The sequence below is a fragment of the Octodon degus genome, unplaced genomic scaffold (genome assembly GCF_000260255.1).
Source record: "Octodon degus isolate 3935 unplaced genomic scaffold, OctDeg1.0 scaffold00041, whole genome shotgun sequence".
Classification (NCBI taxonomy): domain Eukaryota; kingdom Metazoa; phylum Chordata; class Mammalia; order Rodentia; family Octodontidae; genus Octodon; species Octodon degus.
Genome location: NW_004524617.1, coordinates 17,052,168 through 17,073,303, shown reverse-complemented (window position 1 = coordinate 17,073,303; position 21,136 = coordinate 17,052,168). Strand labels below are relative to the sequence as shown.

The window sequence follows — 21,136 nt, the reverse complement described above, 5'->3', positions numbered from 1 at the left end:
TATTAATATTTATATGCATGCCTCATAGACCTTGCAGAACAATGTCTATAAAAATTAATTCCTACCATTTTCCATGTTAAAATCTAAATGGCTACATTTGTGATGATAAAAATAATGTGGCAAACTTCTTAGTTCATTTTTCTAAAATATCTATAGACACTTTATTGAAAATAAATGTGGTAAATTTAATTAACGTATCAAGTATTTTTGTAGCTACTTAAAAGATCTTTTCAACTATTGCCAATCTATAAACTTCAGTGAAGGGGTAGGCTGAGAGTTTAGGTCAATGATAGCAAGTTTAGCCTGCGTGAAGCCCTGAGCTCAATCCCCAACACCAAAAGTATAAATAAATAAATAAATAAATAAATAAATACATACATACATAAATGGTACAAAGATCTTTTATTTCCAATTGTGCTTATAAATGCAAACACAAAAGCCAGCATCTGTGGTATATTCACAAATAACTAAGTCATAAATGTACTCTAAGGTCATGATATAGCAGTAGGTACATCAAGACAAAATACTTTTACAAAGAAATACTCCATATTCTATAAATTATCCACAGAAGAAGGAATTTAGAAGAACATTTACATTAATCTGAAAGTAGTATTTTCTTTTCTGTTTTGCCTTTATCTAGATTCATAAAATAACCTGGAATTGATCACCTAAAAGCTCTTTAAGATCTATAAGTATGAAATATATCACTTTGTACTATTTCTCACTTTATTTTTGAAAAAGCATTCCTTATGAAAATTCTGTTCCCCATTTATAAAATAAAAATAAAGGTTTCCAATTCCTAACCCCTAAAGTGATAAATAAAAAATAAGCCAGCAGTCTTGCAGTTACATTATTGAAGCTGATGCTACGTTTCAGAAATTTAAGTTTCCAAAACGTATATTTCTGTTATTATTTTGGTGGTCCTTAGTAGAGCAATTTTTAAATTCATAAAACAAAAAAGAAAGAAGTGTCCTTCTCAAAATACCCTATGCAAATTGAGTTTTTGTATCAAAGAAATGTGTCCACATCAGAGTAAATCATTCTGTCCATAATTCAATATAATATTCCATTAGGGTCCTTCACTCATCTGTACTGTAGGAGTACAGTAACAGGGAACAAGATCTATTCTTTCTTGTCCAGCTTGATTGCTGCCCTAAAAATTGGAGGTTTCATTGACAGGAGGAAGTTAAATAAATATTTGTTAAACAGTATGCCAAACAGAAATATTACTGATGATAGGACATTGACAGATTGTGATTTCAACATGTCATTACCTAAAACCTAGGGGGCAGATTAAGTTTTTTTTTTTAATCAGGAACAGAGAATATTTTTAGAGTCAGGAGATCTGCCATATAAAATCAAAATAATCAAGAGTCATGTAATTTAAGGATTTGCTGTTCTTTTTAAAAGAAATATGCTATTTCTACCAGTCCCTTTAGCAAATAGGGATAGATTTAGTCCCTTAATGAAATGTACAATTTTAGCAGGTTTGACTATTTGGACTAAGTGATGATACATGAAGTTGGCAACTACAGAAATGAAAGATAGAAATAGGGGATAGAACAGAGAAGGAGAAAGGAGAGGAGAGAGACAGAGAAGAGAAAGGGAAGAAAAAGGTAAAAACACATAATGCGAACATCACAGAAGTCACAGAGACTTTCATGCAGCTCCTAGGTGTTGTATTTTTGAAATTTCCTGTGCGTTAGTCACATAGCAGCAATCTTTTGTGCCATTCTCCTGGCTTGCCAATACATTCATATTTTACATCCATAGCACATACCCAGACACACACTCGGTTAAGTGGGATTGAGTAAAGTATCTTTATACTTGTTCTGCGTGCCTCAAAAAAAAAAGCAAAATTTATTTAACATTACATACAAGCTTAGCTTTTACAAATTTAAGCAGTTCTCCAAGGCCTTTTTTATTTTCCCATAATTTCAGTACACCAAGGTATTTCCATCAGATTCCTTAGTCAAAACCTTAAAAGTGTTTTACTAGTGTGTACAATGTTATACTGATAATGGAACTAAAAATAAAATTCTGTGTGAAGTCCCTAACTTTAGAGCTTTCACTTAGGAAATACTTGTGTATGCACTACAACAATTGATGTTCAGCAAGCCCTACCATTAGGTAGCCCATCCCAACGTGACTGGCCTGAAACAGGAGCTCAAACTGCAATGGGCATAGGAATCACCTGGGCTGCTTGTTTCGGTACAGATTCTTAAGTTCTGTAACCATAAATTCTGACTGAGTTGATGAAAATGAGGGCCAAGAAATTTGTGATTAACAAGGACACCTCAACTCCATTCAGAGTTCTGTAGCCAGAGGTGTGGCCACCATTACTGGAGGAGATGTACTGTGTCCTTGATATTTAATCTTATGCTAGTGTATGCACAAACTGGTAGCTAGCTGTAGCCATTTTGAAATAGTGATTCTCCCGCATCATGCACTATGCCAAGAGACTAAGCGATGTTTCCAATTTCTTGGAATAAAATTCAGTAGTCTGACTTCATTAGCAGGGTTAAATAGGCATTAGGGAGTGCCATAGAAATTATTCCACTCATCTAACATTGTTTCTGCAGAGAAATGAGGGATGTATTCAAAAAAAACTTACAAAATATCCGACTTGCATAAAGTAAGTAGAACTTAACTGTAGAAATGACCTGGTAACTTTGACTTTGCCCTTTAAAATTCTATGACTTTATGAAACAAAGTGGTAGAAGCTGATGCCACCTTCCAGAATAATAATCTTCCAAAAATTTTTGTATTATGTTTTGTTTCATTTCATGTATACACAAAATTACTTACTTCTCAGCCCCTTTTGGTCTAGAGGGTACAATTTTTGAACTGTGCTGCATCTGGTTTTCTATATACCAATGCTATGGGCAACGTGTCCTTATCCCTATTTTGTAAGGGAAGTAGTAATGGACAGCATGCTTTCTCTGTTCCCTCTTCCAATTTGTTTCTTCTGAACACAGCTCAACAACACAAGAGGATGTTGTAGATAAAATTCTACAAATATTGCTGATTTTTGTCTTTTGACAATATTTGGATTCTTTATCATAAAATGAACTAAGAAGACTGAAGTTTATTTTATCCACATGGTTCTTAGTTTCTGCACTCATTCAGAAATGTTACTCTCTTCTAGTTTCTTACCTCTTTGGTATGTGTCTTATGCTCAGATGAAAAGTTACACTTTCATCACATTTACTCTATTACAACTTTCCATTTCTCTTCACTTTGTATTCATATGCAGCCTCTTTATCTGCGAAATACTAGGTAGGCTATTCTTTCTCCCTGGCCAGGAACGGTAGCATGTATGTCAGGGTAGAAAGTTAGCCTTCTGATTAGAAAGCCAGAAAATCTTTCCTGACACTACTACTTGACTGTAGGAATTTGAGGAAAGATCTTGGATAGAAGTATATTTTCAGTTTTTTAAAAAGAGTAATCATTTTATATATGTATGGAGAATACTTTTAACATAGGCTTTTATGAGTAAAATCATAGATGTGAATCCACAAGTTAGAAGTGGGAGGGACTTGCCTATTGGTTATTGTATATATTCGGAAGATTGGCATTTCAAACAACCAAAATAAGCAAAAATATCCAGTTTATGGCCAAGTAGACTTGCATGCCAACAGAAAGACATTATGGTTATTAAAACCATATGCAATTTTAGCCATATTTCTCTATTTTCTCTTCATGGGTATTGCATGATGGCATTTCTAATACAAATACTAATATGCTTTGGAATAATGGCACTCGCAGGTCTTTCATCATATTGTATCACTGCTTTATCATATTAGGCTAATACACTGCGAGAGTTGGTAGAACCTCTCCATGCCAAATCGGATCCACTTCTGTTGGCACTCAACCCATTGGACTCACAGATTGATAAGCTAATGTTTAGAGAATTTAGATCGGAGAGAGTCGGCACGGCGCAGACTCAACATCAACCTCTTGCAAGCAACTAAAATGGCCTCGTCCTTGCTGTTTATAACAGAAAACAGACTTGTAAAAAGCTTAGATCATCAAGTGTTTTGGATTGGGGGCCTCCCTAAAGGGATGTTAAGAGGGGGCAGGCCACTCTTAAGAAGAATGCGAGCTTTCTACAGTGGGACTAGCATAAGATCAAAGCCAATCAAGATGGAGCACAGTAACAGAGAACTGCCTTTTCTGTGGGAGAACAGAAGGGGAAAGGGCCTTGACTGGGGAAGGGCTATGCGATGATACCTCAGTTGTATTGTCCTGGTACCAGGAACAGAGTGATCAGCTCTGCTCACTAGGAAATCCTGGCTGTTTATGGACTCTTTCAAAGGCCTCTTTAAGGCAAAGCAGAGGAAGCAAATTCTGTATTAAGTGTATTTTGCATTTTTAAAATTTGACGTGCTGTATTGTACTAAATTAAGTGTAATCTATTAAGGCAAGGTATACACAACCTGCTTTGAAACTTAATGTGTTTAATCTACTATAAAGTGTGTTCAGGTGCAACACATAAAACTACTTTCAGTGACAATAATGAAGGAAATTCTTCATGCCAGGCTTTAATAGATTCCTCAGCTAAAAACACTAATTTTCTCTTTATTTCTTGGCACTTGTATACAAGTGATGTTACTTCTTAGGACGGGCATGAGCTATTCTTTTCTGTAAAATATTCCAACTCTATAGGCTGTGGTACTCATTTTGGAAAAGTATTTTGTCTGGATGTCTTTTAAATTAGCTTCAAATATTATTTAAGACTTTGTAACTGGGTTCCCCTATGGCTCAATAATGCTTCTTTTTCTTCTGTGGTGGATGTGAAATTTCCTTTTAGTTGGATAAGATACACTGTACTAATTTCAATGCTAATTAATGGATATTTCATACTGTGCAATGAAGAGATAATTTAATATTGTATTTTGAAATGTTTTTTCTTCCTGTCACTGCAGTGTGTAGTATTGCATATGTGAATACTTGTAAAAATATAAATTACTAAAATAAAAATATGACCAATTGGTATTAGATCTTTTGAGATAGCTAAATAATTTGCTAAGTATGCTTGATAGTAAATATCTTTCTAAGAAGAAGTAATCTATGCTTCTTTCTCACAAACGGAATTTGTGTTGTGAATAAAATCACATGGATCTGCCTTATAATTGCCTCTGCTCTAACCATTTAATGTTTTTAAGTATATCTAAAAATGAGTATTCTGCTATGTAGAAATCCGTCAAGAAGGATTTTGTGGCATTTAATATTAATGGAATTTTCTTGGGTTGTTCTCCCTGTTTGAAGTAATTAGTAAAACTTTATGATCTGAAGAATTTTAGTTTTTTCTGATTAAGGAATATAATGACTATATTAATTTTCAAATATAATCATCCCTTAGCTTGAGCTTTAAACTGTCCCCATTATGAATTTCTGCCTAAGAGCTAGGTACCTTGACTTCCATGTCTATTGGTTAAATTTGCTAAATTCTGTGGGTAAATCTAAACTTTGTCATTTATGTTTCTGTATTAAATGTATTTGTCCTTCAAGGAATCTCCCTTTCTTTGGGTCAATAAAACAATACTAAGGACACCAAAGTTTTGCTATCTGAACTATTTGTCACAAAAAACTATTATAGTACCCTGAAAATTAAACCATTGCCATATATTTGCTATCATTAAACCACATAATCTGAAAGAAATTACATGCTAGAAGCAAAAATGTAGAATAAAATTTAGCTATATCTCTTCACATCTTTATGGAAGTGAGCTTTACTATTGTAAAGAACTGGCAGACCCAAGTATAGGACATGCTTGATTTTGGTGAAACTTAGGGTCATTCTTACAAGTATGTGTTTTGCCCTTTCTTCTTCAAAAACAAGACAGCAATGTTGATGGAACCTCAGGAACTGAACTTTTAAAGGGGAATTCTTTATTAAAATCTAATTTTTGATCATAAAAATTGGCTAATATTAATGTTTGAGTGTTGTTATTCTGCCTAATAGAAAATAAATTATTCTAACTATGAAATAGATTGTTCATTACAAAGACTAAAGGATAGCTTTTTAAATCGTATGCTTTTTTGGCATAACAAACTACCCTCTTTCCCCAGTTTTATGACAATAAACATAGCTGATTGATATATGAATTAATATAGCCAGTGTTTAATTATGAAACATTTCAAATTGTAGTTAACCCCTTGCTTATTTAATCATCTTTAGCATAAAACATACAATATTAAATCCATTGAAAGTTTGATAATCAACTTGCACATAAATCAGTTTTTCATTGTGGCATAGTAGTAAATTCATATTCATGAAAAATATTCATATGGTCTCAATGCAAATGTTGATTGCCCTTTGTGACAAGAATAATGTTCCACATACTTGATATCATTAGCCTGGAAGACTTAAAGTACTCTGTGGTTATATGAGAACCAATGCCTCTCAGATTTGACTGATGACTAATACCCCAGCCTTCTCTCTGTGATTTAACCTTTTCCAACCATCTGTGCTCATCACACAGCTGTGTTGTGGAACAAACAACTGTTTCCACGAGCACATCATTTGTTCAATTTTAAAAGAGTACAATTCCCTTCCAAAACATGTACCAGAACCCATTACCCATTGTTGGTTTAGTTCTTCAAGAGTCCAGTTGGTATACAGTATTCACTGGTTTTATTCTCCTTCAACAGTTGCCATCACAGGGGCAAAGGAGGACACCAGAACAAATTTCTAAGCCTCCAAGTTTTTGTTCTTACCAAAAATATATGAACATTGTAACAGGATAGACCATAATAATTGCACAGTCACCCAGTAGGGAACCATCTTTAGAGTAGTCTATATGTAGAGAAAATTAACACTCGAATTTGTTCAGTGCATGGGGCATTATGCCAAGTAAAGAACGGGTGATATAAACATGCATGACACAAATTCCACTCATAGGAAAGTCACACAGCATAGGTCTCTGAAGGAGAAAACACAGGGTGTAACAGGAAAAGTGTACAGGAGGAAAATCATTGGAATTTTCTCCCTGGTTTTATATACCACCTTTTTGAATTTCTTTTTTGTATATGTTTTATCATATATTAATACAAAATAACATATGTATGTAACTTACCAATGGCAGAAGCACTTTAACTGATAAAGGTACACAAGCAAGAAAAACTTTGGAAACTACTGAGCCTGAATGTAGAGAAATATGTCAAACAAAGACTTTATCTTATTTGAGAAGTACATTATTGTCCCCTCATAAGCACTGTGCAAGATGTCACAACGACCTAGTGTATTTCATTACATGATCTTTTCTTTAAGCTTTTCTTTATCATTTACTACCTGGAAATTGTAAACAACCTATAGAAACCAAACAATAAATTGTTGTGCTATGAATCTGTATTCCTAGATTTATAATATTTTATAATTGGACACAATATAAATGAAAGAGGATTTTCTTGCACCCTTATTAAGTATAACACAGCAAGAAACTACCCTCCCTTTGGACAGAATACAAGTTAATTACTTAATTGTGGTCCTCAATTCTATCAGTTAGTAAGAGTTTATACAAGAAAGGGGACTTTATATGCACTCTTTGCTTTAACAAAACCAGAATAAAAATATGTGATCTGACGCAGGACTAATTTACATGTTATAAATGTGAATATAATTTGGGGGAAAATTTATTCCTACATAGGCCCAGATTTCCTGAATAAATTAGATACAGATTAAAATACCATTACAGCAGTGATACACTTCCTCATTAGGAATCACAGAAGGTTCCTATATATGTCTTGTCATTTGAATGTAGTCTGCACTTTGCCAACTTTCAGAAAACATTCATTCAAATTGTAAAAGAGCTGATTTTCAGCCAGTGTTCCAGTGGCTGAACTGGCACATTGAAAGAAAGTCAGTCGGGAAGCAGACCTCACCAAATGCTTGCCTCGTCTTCCAAAGCAAGCCACTTCTAAAAGAAGAAAAGCAAGGGCTGAAAAGAGAGAGAAGCCTGAAGAGAATTGAAAAGGAGATGAAGAAGAAGAGGGCAAAAGGAGAAGAACATAAAGGTGCTTTCATATTTTCAATTGCAACAGTAGCCCCAATTGACTTACTTGGTATTCATCTGAGAAAAATCAAGGAAACCAATTGAAAATTATAAAATAAAATAAAGGTCTGTTTTTGTCTTGAATGTTGAGTTCTGTGTTGTTTTGACTGTTGAGCACAATGAATCAGATTTATAATGTGACTCTGCCCTTCACCCCCTCCTTTGAAAACAAAAGGACTCTTTGTTTAGTCCTGAAATGTTAAATAATTGGTAGCATTTGTGATGGCCTGGCATCTCAGCATCTCAGTCCCTCATCCTTACCCATCCCACTACTGTGTCTCGTGTAGTGTTGCATATGTGTATGGTCCGAAGGGGACTGAGGGGGGCTTTCTAATCTCTGATAAGAGCCACTATCCCATTACCTTAGAAATGTATCTGTGTTTAGTCTCTGTGATTCCTTGTTCAAATGTGATGCCCAGAGATAATACATACTCAATTCTTACAACAATCAAACCAGATTCTTTGTAGAATTATGTTGTCTTTTGGCTGAATATGTTTTATTATAACATCAAGAATGAAGGAAAAGCCTTTCAGTTATTTTAAACACAAGTATATGTCGTTTTTATGTAATTTTCACTTACCCTTCTTAAAAGTAAAAGTACATTTAAATTACATAAAAGTCAATCTGCCCCAATATTTCACAATGTTAAAAGTTAGGGAAAAGAAAAGGGTTTCAAAAATGTGTTTTTAAAGAAAACATATACTCCCAACAGTGTTAGGTAGTAGGCAAAAATGCTTTCTTTTTTGCTGTACAAAAATACTTTTGCTTCCCTTAAATCATCAAACTATAATCTGAATCCCTTTGTCACTTACCTTCTTTCCAGAACTAAAAAAAACTAATAATACATTAGGTAACCTGTTATGTTAACTACTATGCTTCTCATCTATTAGGCTTCCCATTTCTATCACATCTTCTACTCTATGAAATTGCTTTTGTCTTTAAGTGCAGTCTTGCTTTGATGCAAAAAGAATGATTCTACTAAATAAGCCCTTAGGCTCTTTTTCTAGCCAATGGCTTTATGAAATATCATGCTGTGCGAATGTATCCTTGTTTTCACAACTCCATTTAGTTCTCTCAAGTCACCACGATGATTTTGTGGCTTCCGCATCCCAAAGCATTCTTAATGAAAATGATCGATCTTGTTTCTATCTTGCTTTTAACTCATAAAGCAATATCTCCTTTGTATGGTCCTCTGTCCATCAAAATCCTATAGCTGTGGCAGACACTGAAGAGTGAGCCAAAAGATGATAATTTAACAGGCTATAGGTTAAGGAGAATTTTTGATTTTTAGATTATAATTCAAATTTAAATATATGGTTAAGAAGTTGATGTCTATTAAACACAACTTAGTGATAGCATGTGTTCATAAACAACAAGGAATTTTCTAATGGAAGAACTCATTCATACCTACCATTAGTTGCCAATCTCAGCTACAGAGCAAAAAGTTAACTACTACTTTTTGATTCTAAAGTTGATCCCTTCAAATTAAAGTATTTATGGCTGTGGAGATAGCTCAATGGAATAAGCGCTTCCCTGGCAAGTGCAAGGGCCTGAGTTCAATCCCTGGTTCCTCAAAAAAAAGAAAAAAAAATTAAAGTATTTGTGTTTTGGGCTTTGGGAGCAACTTGAGGTATATTCTTTAAAAATACTTAAATGCTGCATTCAGGGAGTCCCCCACTAATTAGGACCAATTGTTAAACACAGAGTTGAAATGTTTCTTGAAACATTGGCAGAATAGAATTCTTGTTAATTTTTTTTCCCCTGGGGCCAGACAAGGGATTTAGAATTGTAGTTCCAGCATTTATGAACATGACCTTAAACCAGGTGCTTCCCAGCTATAAAATGAAGATCAAATAACTCTAGTGTTTTCATGAAGATTAAAGGAGATTGCAAATATTAAGCATTTATCTTAATGCCTAGCACATATAAATGTTAACTAGATTTTTTTTTTTTGGTGGAACCAGGGCTTGAACTCAGACCCTTGCACTTGCCAGGCAAGAACTTATTCTACTGAGCCATCTCCCCGGCCCTTAACTAGTATTTTTAACAAGGTACCTTTTCTTGGAACTGTATCAGAAAGCCTAAAAATTTCAGAAGGACCATGGTAGAGTTAATAAAATTCTGTATGTATTCATTGGGCCAATGTAATAAATGTTCCTCATATATGACTACTCTGGCTTTCTATTAAAAGTTACATCATATGGTCCTACCATGCTGAGCTAAGCCCTAGTTTATCTCTGTCATATCATAAAACAAATTGATATGCCACTCATTGATGTAGTATCAGTATCCAGGCAATTAAAGACAAAATATAAATTCATTCAGCTAGGCCTAAGATCCCTACTTAAACCAGTGTCTAATATTTTTAAAAAGTATTTCAATGGAGTACTTCCTTCCCAGGTCTTGCAAATGCTAGGTAGCTTCTCTTAGTGTATGCTAGATTTTTTTTTCCTTTTTGTTACATATAAATATATTCCTATATTTCATTTTAATTAAGACATTGATGATCTATCATCAGTCACTATATTTACAGCGTGCATTACTGTGACAGTCACATAACGAATCAATGAAGCAACTAGAAGATTTTTATAATTAAAATTAATTAGACATAATTATCAATGACAATGTATGATCAGTTACTATATTTACATTGTGCCTGCCATTACTATGGCAGGCACGTGAAAAACAACTGGAAAATTTTTATAATCAGATATATGCCACTGAATGCCATTTCATCTTATAAAGTCTGGAAAAAATGTGAAAATTAATTTTGTATTGATAAACCAAAAGAGTGCTATTAACTAGCACTTCTGTGCTTACCAGTATAATGATAAGTTACAGTCATTAATGCCTTTAAATAATGAATATGTGCAGGCATGTTTCCATGGGTACCTTCTGTACTCTAATTCTTTGAGTTTAATGGAGTCAAGATATGTACATTTATTTGCTATCAAGACAGTATTTGTTTAATCAAAGAATCATATTATTTGATCATTTTAAAGTAATTATATGCCCATAGGTAATTATATAGTCCTTTCCCAATCTTTCATTACTGCAATTTGCATATACTTTGAATTTTTAGAAGAGCTTTCAGAGTACCAAGTAACAACTTTATTCAAGTAACTTTATTACATGGGATTCATCACTCTCTCTCCCCTTCTCCCCTCTCCCCTCCCCCTTCCCCACCCCTCTCCCTTTCTCTCTCCCTCTCCCAATGCTCTTTTTCTATTTTGTGGACATTACAGGTGAAACTAGGGAAGAAAAGTTAGGAGACTCATTGCAAGATTTATACAGGGCTCTGGAGCAGGCCAGTCTGTCACCAATAGGAGAACATCGCATTTCAACCAAAATGGAATACAAGCTATCATTTATAAAACGATGTAATGATCCTGTAATGAATGAAAAACTACACAGGCTGAGAATTCTCAAAAGCACCTTAAAGGTAAGCTATGCAATGCAGAAATTCCTTCTTGAACTGAAACTGTATTATCAGATATTATGGGATAATACAAAATAGGAAGAAAAGGTAACAGAAAGAACTTGAAGCTAAGTTGTTCCTATAGCATAAGTGTACTGGTAAACAGAAAATCTTGTTAATTTTTCACTTAATGTCTCAAAACACCACCTAAGTACTATTTGACTTGTTCTAGAAGAAAACAAAATCTGATTAAATGTTGTTTCCAAAAATATAGAGCTGGTGTTATTTCTCAGTCTTTTGCTTTTTTAAGATAAATAGCCATGTTAGTATACTTCTTACAGTTATTAAAAGAACACAGCATGCATGCAGAATGCAAGAGTAGATGTTAAAAGGGTTTGAAATACAGTATTTTGTTAGTATTTCCTGCATGAACTACAACACATTTGGAATAAAACCACAGTGATGCATGCTTCATTTAGAAATTGTATAACTGTTCTGTTTATACTATCAGTTCCCAAATCACTTGTTACTTTCCTATTATTCATTTCTGTAAGTGCTCACATTGTTTGTGGTCTTCATATTTATGCCACCTCCAGATTGGGAAGGAGGTGGTAAGGACAGAGGAACAAAGAGACAGGAAGTTGAAGGAGGCAGCAAATGAGCAGCCTTCACCGTGAGTGTACGTGGGGAGGGACAAGCAGGATGGTGGAGAGGGCCTGCAACACCCACTGCGGGAGCAGGTGCTGAACTCTTGAAAACCAAAAACAGGAAAAACCTATCAGCTAGAATATCTTTCATAGAGCAAAATACCAAAGGGCTCTATGGAAAACTATTTCAACTCCACAACATGTTGCTAAAGTTTTGTAGTTTTAAAATATAGGTGAGTGGGGTTGGAGACACGGCTCAGTAGAATAAGTGCTTGCCTGACAAGTGCAAGGGCCTGAGTTCAATCACTGGTTCCACAAAATATATATATATATATATATATATATATATATATATGTCAAGGAGGCAAACAAAATAGTCATTATAGAGAAGTGGCCCTTCCCACTAAAAATTAAGTAATTTGGGACACAGAAAGTTAATAGATTATTGAAGAACAGCTGACCAAGCAACCCTGGGTGTTTCTTGTTCCATGAATTGTATAAGCCACCCTCAACAAGCAAAGGTCTTCAGTCCCACCACAGGCAACTCCTACCATTCTCATTCCCACGTAACCCTATTCCATACCCTGTCTTGCCTCAGAGATCAGAACTACTTCTTAGGCACTTTGCTGTTCTCTTTCTTTGCCAACTCTGGCTAGCACAGAGGCAAACATGAACAGTTGCTCATACAGGAGAAAGAAGACAGTGCCAGGGTAACTCAAGAGATAAGATGTGGTAAGTCCACTCAGTGGCAGGGACAAGAAGTTTTAGGGGCATCAATGAAGGAGAAAACTTTTTTTCAAGTGTTGGAGGAAGGTATGATGAAGTGAGAGACTTTTGAACTGGATCTTAAAGCATGAGGAAGGTTTACATGGGCAGAGATGGGCAATGGAACAGGTCAAGAGGAAAACTAAGACACATCATCTGGGCAGTACAGTGTAAGCCTCTGAGTTAGAGTAAAGCACAGGAAGGCTTGAGTCTAAATAGCTGAATGTGATCATACCAAAGCCATTTCTTATGGGCTTCAGAATCTTTTGCCTATTATCTTTTTATTTTAAACCTCAATCAAACCTTGTTCCCATCCTAACTGTTTAATCGTTTTGCTTTTCAGGCCAGAGAAGGGGAAGTAGCCATTATTGATAAGGTCCTAGATAATCCAGACTTGACATCTAAAGAATTCCAACAGTGGAAGCAGATGTACCTCGACCTTTTCTTGGATATCTGTCAAAATACCACCTCAAATGACCCACTAAGTATTTCTTCTGAAGTAGATGTAATCACTTCCTCTCTAACACACACTCATTCATACATTGAAACACATGTGTAAGTGGATTCTGCACACAGGCCATTAATACCTGCTAGTACTCTGAACAGATATTTAAGCTAGTTTTTATATAAGTGTGTGAGACATTTGACAAGTCATACTTTGATGTTACCAAACTATATGAAACCAACCATATATGATCATAAAACCACTCTCTTTAAGGAGCATTTGTATATTTTATATGCAGTCAGTGCTCAGCTTGTGTTTACCATGCTCAAAATCAACTATCTTTAATGATTTAAAATTAACTTTTACAAACAATTCTGAATACAGGTGGTCTTCAAGTAGTAAAACCACAAAAAGGCAGTTTTCTACCTATGGTCATCTTTTCTCCCTTTAATTTTGTATAAATAAGACTTCAAAAGTAAATCACATTTTTTCAGGTACAGATATCCTTATGGGTGGGAAAGAATTTAAACCTTTTTTATATTTATTAAAATGTTCTAAGAGTTTTCTTAAGCATTGCACAAACTTTAATGCTGTAGTTTTATTTTTGTGAAATGTAGGTACGCATATAAGAGTAAAGCAAAATAGAAGAGCATCAACATAAGAAAAGTTCAGGTATCTAATATTCGTCTTAATAGTCTATTAACTTGTGAACGCTGGTTAATGGAAATACTATTCCAAATCTTTGAGAACACTTAATGGTGTATCAGGGCAAAGTTTGTAAGATGTTTTTGTAACTAAGACCAAATTGAAGATAGAACTGCTTTATTTTCTTGGTTTAAATCTTCCTTTATTTTTGTAGTGATGAAATGCTGATTGTGTACAGAAGAATTTAAGAATGGCTTTTTTAAAACAGATTTAACTCACCCAGAAAGGCAGCTAACAGTCATATATATATATATATTCAGCCCAAACTCATGTTTTTGAACTCTTAACTCTTAAAAGACAACAAGGTATAAACTGAAATGAATCAACTTTCCAGGCAGTTTCCAATTTTTCCCCTAGTCTGCTAAACTTTCATAACTATACTTCAGGCAGGGAAGTACAATACATTTAGTTACAGGCATATGTGTGTTGTAGAAAACAATGTTGCAAACGATGTACTTCTAAGGAGCACAAGGGCAGTGGTCACTAAGGTGTCACATTGAATTATATGACAGAAACAATTTAGAAGTTTTTCCTAGCATCATGAGTTGTTCTATAGAGTGGATGAAGTCTATGAAAAGTCCTCTTCATATATTTCCATTTATAAGCATCTCGTATTTTGAAAGTGATCACAGCATGAAAATGACTGTGCTGCTTTTTAGTGTCTGGCTGCATAACGTACAAGTCACAATTTGCTGTTTTGTTAGGAGGAAGGAATCCTCCTTTACTATTCTATATCCTAAAAATCTTCTAATCAGCTTTATACTGTTGCCTGTACAGCTCAGTGAATGTACTTACATCTTTAAGAGTTCAGATATATGCCAGTGAATATTTTTGCTGTAGAGGAGAAAGTAAAACTCCACAGCGGGGATCTTTTTCTTTGCTTTTGAAACCACCATTGAATCACTATCGTTTTGCAGACTTTGCACAACTGTACAGGAGTGGCCTTTCTACAGCACATTTCCAGTAATCCTATATTTAGTCAAAATGGATGAGAAATCATGTATTATTGTTTGTATGGAATTTTGGGTCCAGTGTAATATTTTTATCATTTAAAAGAACTATTTGTAAAAACGTTTATTTACTGCATGGATATTAACGCACATTAAATTTGTGGGATTTTGTATATGTAAAGCAAAACAAAACAAAAACCTCTTGTCCTAAATTGAAGTGTGCTAGTTACAGGTGTTTAGACTTATTGATGTTTACTAGACCAACTGTGTATGTTCACTTACAAATATTTGTACCTGATGGATGTGTCGTGTATATAGTGGCCAGGTTGCAGCCTGTGAACAGCAGGCCTTTGATGGGAAGACTAGCGTGTTGCTACTAAGCAGCTTCTACCTTTGCAAAGTCAGCTCTGTTGTTTGAAATAGTCAAAATTAAACTAACGAATTTTACAAGACTCGTGGCTAGCCTAGCATGAAAGACGCCTTTTAACACTATATATCTGTACAATTTATTTCATTAGTTTCAAATCTAGGAGAGAGGCAGCACTGTAAATTAAAGTCAAATAAATTCAGCTCTTAACGCACCCTTATAAAGCACCTGCTTTATTCACGCAAAGTCCTTACTACATTTCTCTGTGATGTAATCCAAATACTAGCATCACTCCAGTTATGGGTTCTACCATTGCCATTTCACTGGCAAAACAAGCCAGAAGCAGCACCTGCTCAGAGCTTACAAGTATCCTCTCTGAGACCTTGAAAAATCATGCTTGTTTCTCACATACCTGACACAAATTTGAAACATCATCTCTTCTTCCCCTTCTCTGTGATTCTTTCACAGAAGTGGTAGGAGGGGACCACCAAAAATATGTTTTGTTTTGTTTTGTTTTTTACAAATATAGCTTACTGTGGCTCCTGAAGTATGACTTTAAACCAGAGTTGCCTAAAGCCAGCACAAAAACAGACTAGGAGTGGGACAAAATTTAAGCAAGGTTATCTTGTCAAAAAAGAAAGTGCTTTAGGGGGAGTCGGATTTTTTTTCTTTAGTTCCATATTACTCTTTATCTCTGAATCATATAATTATTGTTCTCACAGATACTTCCTACTGTTTAACCAAGGCAGTTTTCCCTTCTTTATTTGGGCAATGCCGTCTTCTAGTACTGTTTGTTACACAGACTATAAACAGTAATTTTCTGAAGTTTGAGGAAATGTTACTTTTTGGCTTTTAGGGGGTGCACAAAAGTAATCACTAATTGGCATCTAGGGAAACATTTCTTAAGAGGGGAAATAAGGTCATATTTTATTTCTGAAAGGTGAGTGTTGAGCCCAGTGTGCGTCTGTAAAAATCACTAGCTTGCTGAAGCTGACTCGTAAATCTTTCTGTGTGACCTCTCCTGTCTCCCATTCTCAGCTCAAGAGGAACTGTTTGTCTTTGGCCAAGGCCTCATTTGCCTTTTGAGCCTCCAGACGCCCTTTTGCTACCAGAATCCCACACTTAGAAAAAGCCCTTCTGTTGCTCTCTAAACCCAGTCAGACAGGACTGCCTCCCATGTCCTCCAGAGACTGGATGAGGCCATTCAGCCTAAAACCAAGTCTAACACCTTGCCAGCCTCTTCCCCCCTCTCGTCCTCACTCTCAGCCAGCTGCAGCACCGCGCACTGCAGACCATCCCAGGCCCAGGGCAGAACACAGCTGATGTCCTCCCAGCGGTCTAGGTCGAGGTCATAGCCCACCACGTTACGGGTGGGTACCTGGCGTGAGTCCCGCCACTTGAGGCCACCCAAAAGGAGCACAGTGTCCTCCACCACGGCCAGCCCATAACAGAAGCGGTCATAGGGTAGGGGCCGCAACCGAGTCCACTGGTCTGTGTCAGGGTCATAGCGCTCAATCTCAGAGAAGGGCTCGTATCTACCCAGAAAGGCAAACACGGCGCCCCGCAGCACTGCTAGGTGGTGCCCAAAGCGGGCCGTGCTCATAGGTGCCCTTTTGTGCCATGCCTGCTCCCCAGGGCCGAGGGCATACAAGTCACGGAGGCTACTGGCTCCACCCTCACCTCTCCCTGCCTTGCCCCCAGAGATGTACACAATGCCGCGGTCCCCAACGGCCCCAGCATGACCATGCAAGGCTCTTGGCAGCTCCGTGGCTGCAGTCCAGCGGTCCCTGCGTAGGTCGTACATCTCAGCCGAGGCCAGGGCCTCGCCGCCTATGCCCAGGCCTCCAACGGCTAAGAGATTGTCGCCCACCACGCCGCACCAGAAGTAGGCTCGCGCTTCTCTCATGGCAGGCACTGCTGTCCACACGTGGAAGCGCGGGTCGTAACGGTGCACTTGAGCTGTCACCACCCGTGGCTCATTGGCCTGGGGAGTAGAGGCACTGCCCAAAGGGGTTTCCCCACCCAGCACAAATAAGAAGTTGCCCATAGTACACACGCTGTGTCCCAACAGAGGTGTTGGCAGCTGTGTAAGGCTGTGCCAGCGGTGATTGTATACGTCGAAGGCCACCACATCCTGGGTGAGCTCCCAGTCCTTTTCTTCCTCCACTTCTGTTTCTTCATCCTCTTCCTCTTCCTCCTCCTCTGGCTCAGCCATGGCGCCCCTGTCCCTGGCTGCCACTCGAGGAGCCAAGACCTCTTCAGTCACAGCTTCCTGGGCCCTGCGTCCCCCAACCAACAAGATGCGTGTCTGGGGATTTCGGATGCTGGTTTGTACACTCTGCACAAGCGGCTGGCGGGAGGGTGCCGTGTGGTAGTTTAGGGCCTGGATAATGAGGCCCTTGACGCGGGGAGGCAGCACAAGGCCAGAGCCGGAGTATACGCGCCGCAGCACATTGGCAGGCACGAGGCCGAAGCGGATGCATTCTAACAGCGTTGAGCTGTGCTCCTGGCGTTCGACTGTGGGCTCCTGCCGCAGCCAGGCCAGTGCCAAGCCCAGAAGCTGAGCCTCGGGCACGCATGCCACATCGGAGGCCCCCAACACGGCCCTCAGGGATGCTGGATTGAGTTCCAGTAGCCCAGCAGGGCCTACACCCAGCCATAGTAGATCCCGGAGGTGGTGCACCAAGCAGCGCTCAGCCACACCCAGCGTTTGCGCCAGGCCGAAGCGAGCTGCCACATTAGCCGTGAAACAGCAATTTTCTAGGGCCAGTTGGCGCTCCAGGTAGCGGCCACACAGACCCAGGGCATCAGTGACTTGCAGATAGCTAGCAGCCTCCAGAGTGTCCTCCACAGTGTCCATGGAGAGCGGCAGCCAGGCCGTGTAGATGAAGTCCAGCAGGCGCTGTAAGCCAGCCGCCGATGGCACGTGCAGGTGGATCACGCGCGCCCGGGATTCCTGTGTGTGACTCTTGAACAGAGCTCTGAAGTAGTCACTGGAGCATGCCAGGAGCGACTTGTGTGCCGGGAACTCGCTGCCCTCAGCCTCCAGGGTCACATCGCACAAGAAGCCCTCAGCGCGCAGGGTCTGGTAGCCGGTGAGCAGCGCTCCGCTGTGAGCTTTGCAGTAAGACAGGAAATAACTCATGATGCCCAGGGCGGGAAACAGCCAGGCGGGAAATGGATCCAGCTGGGCGCAAACTGAGGCATCCCGGGACTCGGAGTCTGCAAGACCCTTGCGTGCTCTGCAGAGCCCCTAGTAGAGCCCCATTTTTGCCTGCTCAACTTAAAACCCAGGGCACCTTCACCTGGATCCACCAGTCGCACCGTGCCCCACTCGGAGAAAATCCGATCCGAGAATGGTTGCCAAAAGCCCCTAGTAGCAGAGGCTGCGGAATGTGAAGTCGTCTGGGAGTTGCTGAGCTTGGTTTCAGCCGCTGCGGAAACTGCCAGCGCGTTGCCCAAAGCCCCCTCCCCGTCCCAGTTTGGGGAGCCCGCACCTTCGCGCCAGGGGCGGCGGTGGCCGCGCACCATCACCTGGAAAGCCCGAGCTGCCGGTGGACAGCGTGGATGCTGGATCTCCGACGGCCCAAACGTGCAGATGCGGCCCTGACTCCAGACGTCAGGAGTGTGGGAAGAGGGCTCTGCTCTTCTGGGGGTGGACAAGCAGGACGGTTCTCTGAGCACCCGTGAGAGCCGGGGACAAAGTGACTATGGGGCAGGAGGGGTGAGCTTGTTCCACGCAGGGGATCAAATCAAAGCTTGGGGGATTAGGAACGGAGGGAGGGCGCGGGTTAGTGCGGCTTGTTGGAGACTTGATTGGGCGCTGCACATAACATGCCAGTAGCTCACAGCGACAGGAATAGCGCGCCGCCTAGGCCTCCGGGACGCGCCCCGCCCCGCGCCCCGACTGCTTGGCTGCGAACCAAAGACCCGGGTCGGGGAGGAAGTGGCCCAGGCCAAGGGCCTGGCTCTGAGACCCGACTGACTGCCAATCACCAGGGGGGTCCCTGGAACGAGTTGAGAGTAAGGGAGCAAATGTAAGGGAGCAAATGACCTTTGTTGGCGCTAGTCCGTGCAGACCCTCAGCCAGGCAGTGTTCAAGAAAAGTTGTCCCGCTGGGCTAGAGGAGTGTCGATCTCTTGATGCCCCTGTGCCTGAGAAAGAAGTCCTTGGCTCGTCCTTCTGCTTTGAAGAGACCCTAATTCGCTCGGAGCAAGCAGGATGAAGCAGTGACTTTGCAAGCTGACACCCAGGAGGCCACTCAGTGAAAAGGAGACGCTGGCAAGAGACACGCCCAGTCGAATCAGGCTCCCCACAGAGGCGCTGGGGAACACGCCCCTCACCTGGAATCGCCCATGCAGACACCGGGCCTCCGCTACACCCTTCTTCCTAAGCAGGCCTTGGCCCCCAGGCTGCTTTGTTTCACAGTATGCATTTGGAACTTTGTTCCCCCTACAGCTCTCCCAACCCAGCTGAGTTCTTTCCTGTTCTTGTACCCAGCCCAACCCAGCCCTGTGCCGTATGCTCTAGGAAATTGTAGCCAACTTGAATTTTCTGTCTTGGAATGACCACATCCTTTAAAAATATAATTTGCGGGCTGGTGAGATGACTCAGTGGTCTAAAGCACCTACTTAGAACAAGCTTAGCTAAAGCACAGGGACCGCGGTTCAATCCCCCAGCACCACATGCCAGCCAGCCCCGCCCCCTGGTGGCCTGAGCTGGCCACACACACACACACACACACACACACACACACATAAATAAATAAATAAATATTAAAATATATATATATATATATATAATTTGCTCTAGTTTTCTCTGATTTTCCTCGCTATGATCTAATTACTGGCTGCTGTTGCCGCCTCAGTGCCATAAAGAGATAATGGGTAGTAAGATTGCACAGGTCAGCAGAGCTGCAGTTAGTAGGGCCCCTCCTCATGAAGTTATTTCTGTAAGAAATGCCCAGTGCAAAAATGACTAAAACTACCCCAGTGCTGAAAAATTAGAAAAGCCCCTATGGATCCCCTGTATCCTGCTCTTAAATAACTGAACACATAATACAACTGTTCTGTCTTGCCAGTTTGGAGGCTTCTGTGTGTTTTATTTTCATATAGAAATGATTTTTCTGTTTTTCTAATAAAACCCTGCAGTAGCCTTTTAGGTAAGCCTTTTGAGGACATCTAAAATAAATTGTATTCCTGACAGTTTTACTTCATGGAGTATGGGGTGCAAGGAAGGATAGAATGTGATCATCTGTTACTTTGAGTACCTTCAGCACTTGCAAGGTCTGCAGTTAAAAGTAATTCTTGAAAAGCACAAAAATAGTAATAAAATGATTTTGCTGTCAAATGGAACTGTGTTATAAATTGCCAAATTATAGTGTTGGGAGGAATTAGAAATGGGCGTCCTTAAATTCCAGATGCTACAAATGCTCCAGTATGAATTCCTAGTGGTACAAGTACACATGGTTTCAGAGAGAGTACTGCTTTTTTGTGGAGATTGGGGGGCATCAATGTTAAAATTCTTGGTTCAATAGTAAAATAGCACAGTGGTTCACTGTGCAGAGCTACATTTTCAATTTCAATGGCCTTTACTCACCCTAATTGAATTTTACTACAAAGGATTTCTTAGATCACTTAAACAAACCTTGTCCTTTCCCTCCAGAAGCTCCTGTTTTTCTTTTTAAATAAGAAAAATGAGCCCAGTGAGAGTATGATTTATCTGGATGACTTGGATATTGTGTTACAGAGTCTGGAGGAGAATCCAGGGCTCCTTCCCCAC

General features: G+C 39.3%; 2 protein-coding genes across 5 annotated transcripts in view; one reads left to right on the top strand and one right to left on the bottom strand.

Moving 5' to 3' along the window:
• The window catches only part of Cnksr2 (connector enhancer of kinase suppressor of Ras 2), a 314,719-nt gene extending 298,852 nt beyond the window's left edge, over nucleotides 1-15,867 (top strand). For all 4 annotated transcript variants that reach the window (XM_023715390.1, XM_023715389.1, XM_004631400.2 and 1 more), the window contains 2 exons: nucleotides 11,304-11,500; nucleotides 13,232-15,867. In XM_023715390.1, the coding sequence (XP_023571158.1) occupies nucleotides 11,304-11,500; nucleotides 13,232-13,447 (413 nt within the window). In that variant the 3' untranslated portion in view covers nucleotides 13,448-15,867. The remainder of the gene's footprint in view (nucleotides 1-11,303; nucleotides 11,501-13,231) is intronic.
• Nucleotides 14,284-19,934, bottom strand: Klhl34 (kelch like family member 34). The gene has a single exon (XM_004631398.2). It carries the CDS (start codon nucleotides 18,498-18,500, stop codon nucleotides 16,560-16,562), a length of 1,941 nt encoding a protein of 646 aa, XP_004631455.1. The 5' UTR covers nucleotides 18,501-19,934; the 3' UTR covers nucleotides 14,284-16,559.
• Nucleotides 19,935-21,136: the final 1,202 nt, after the last annotated feature.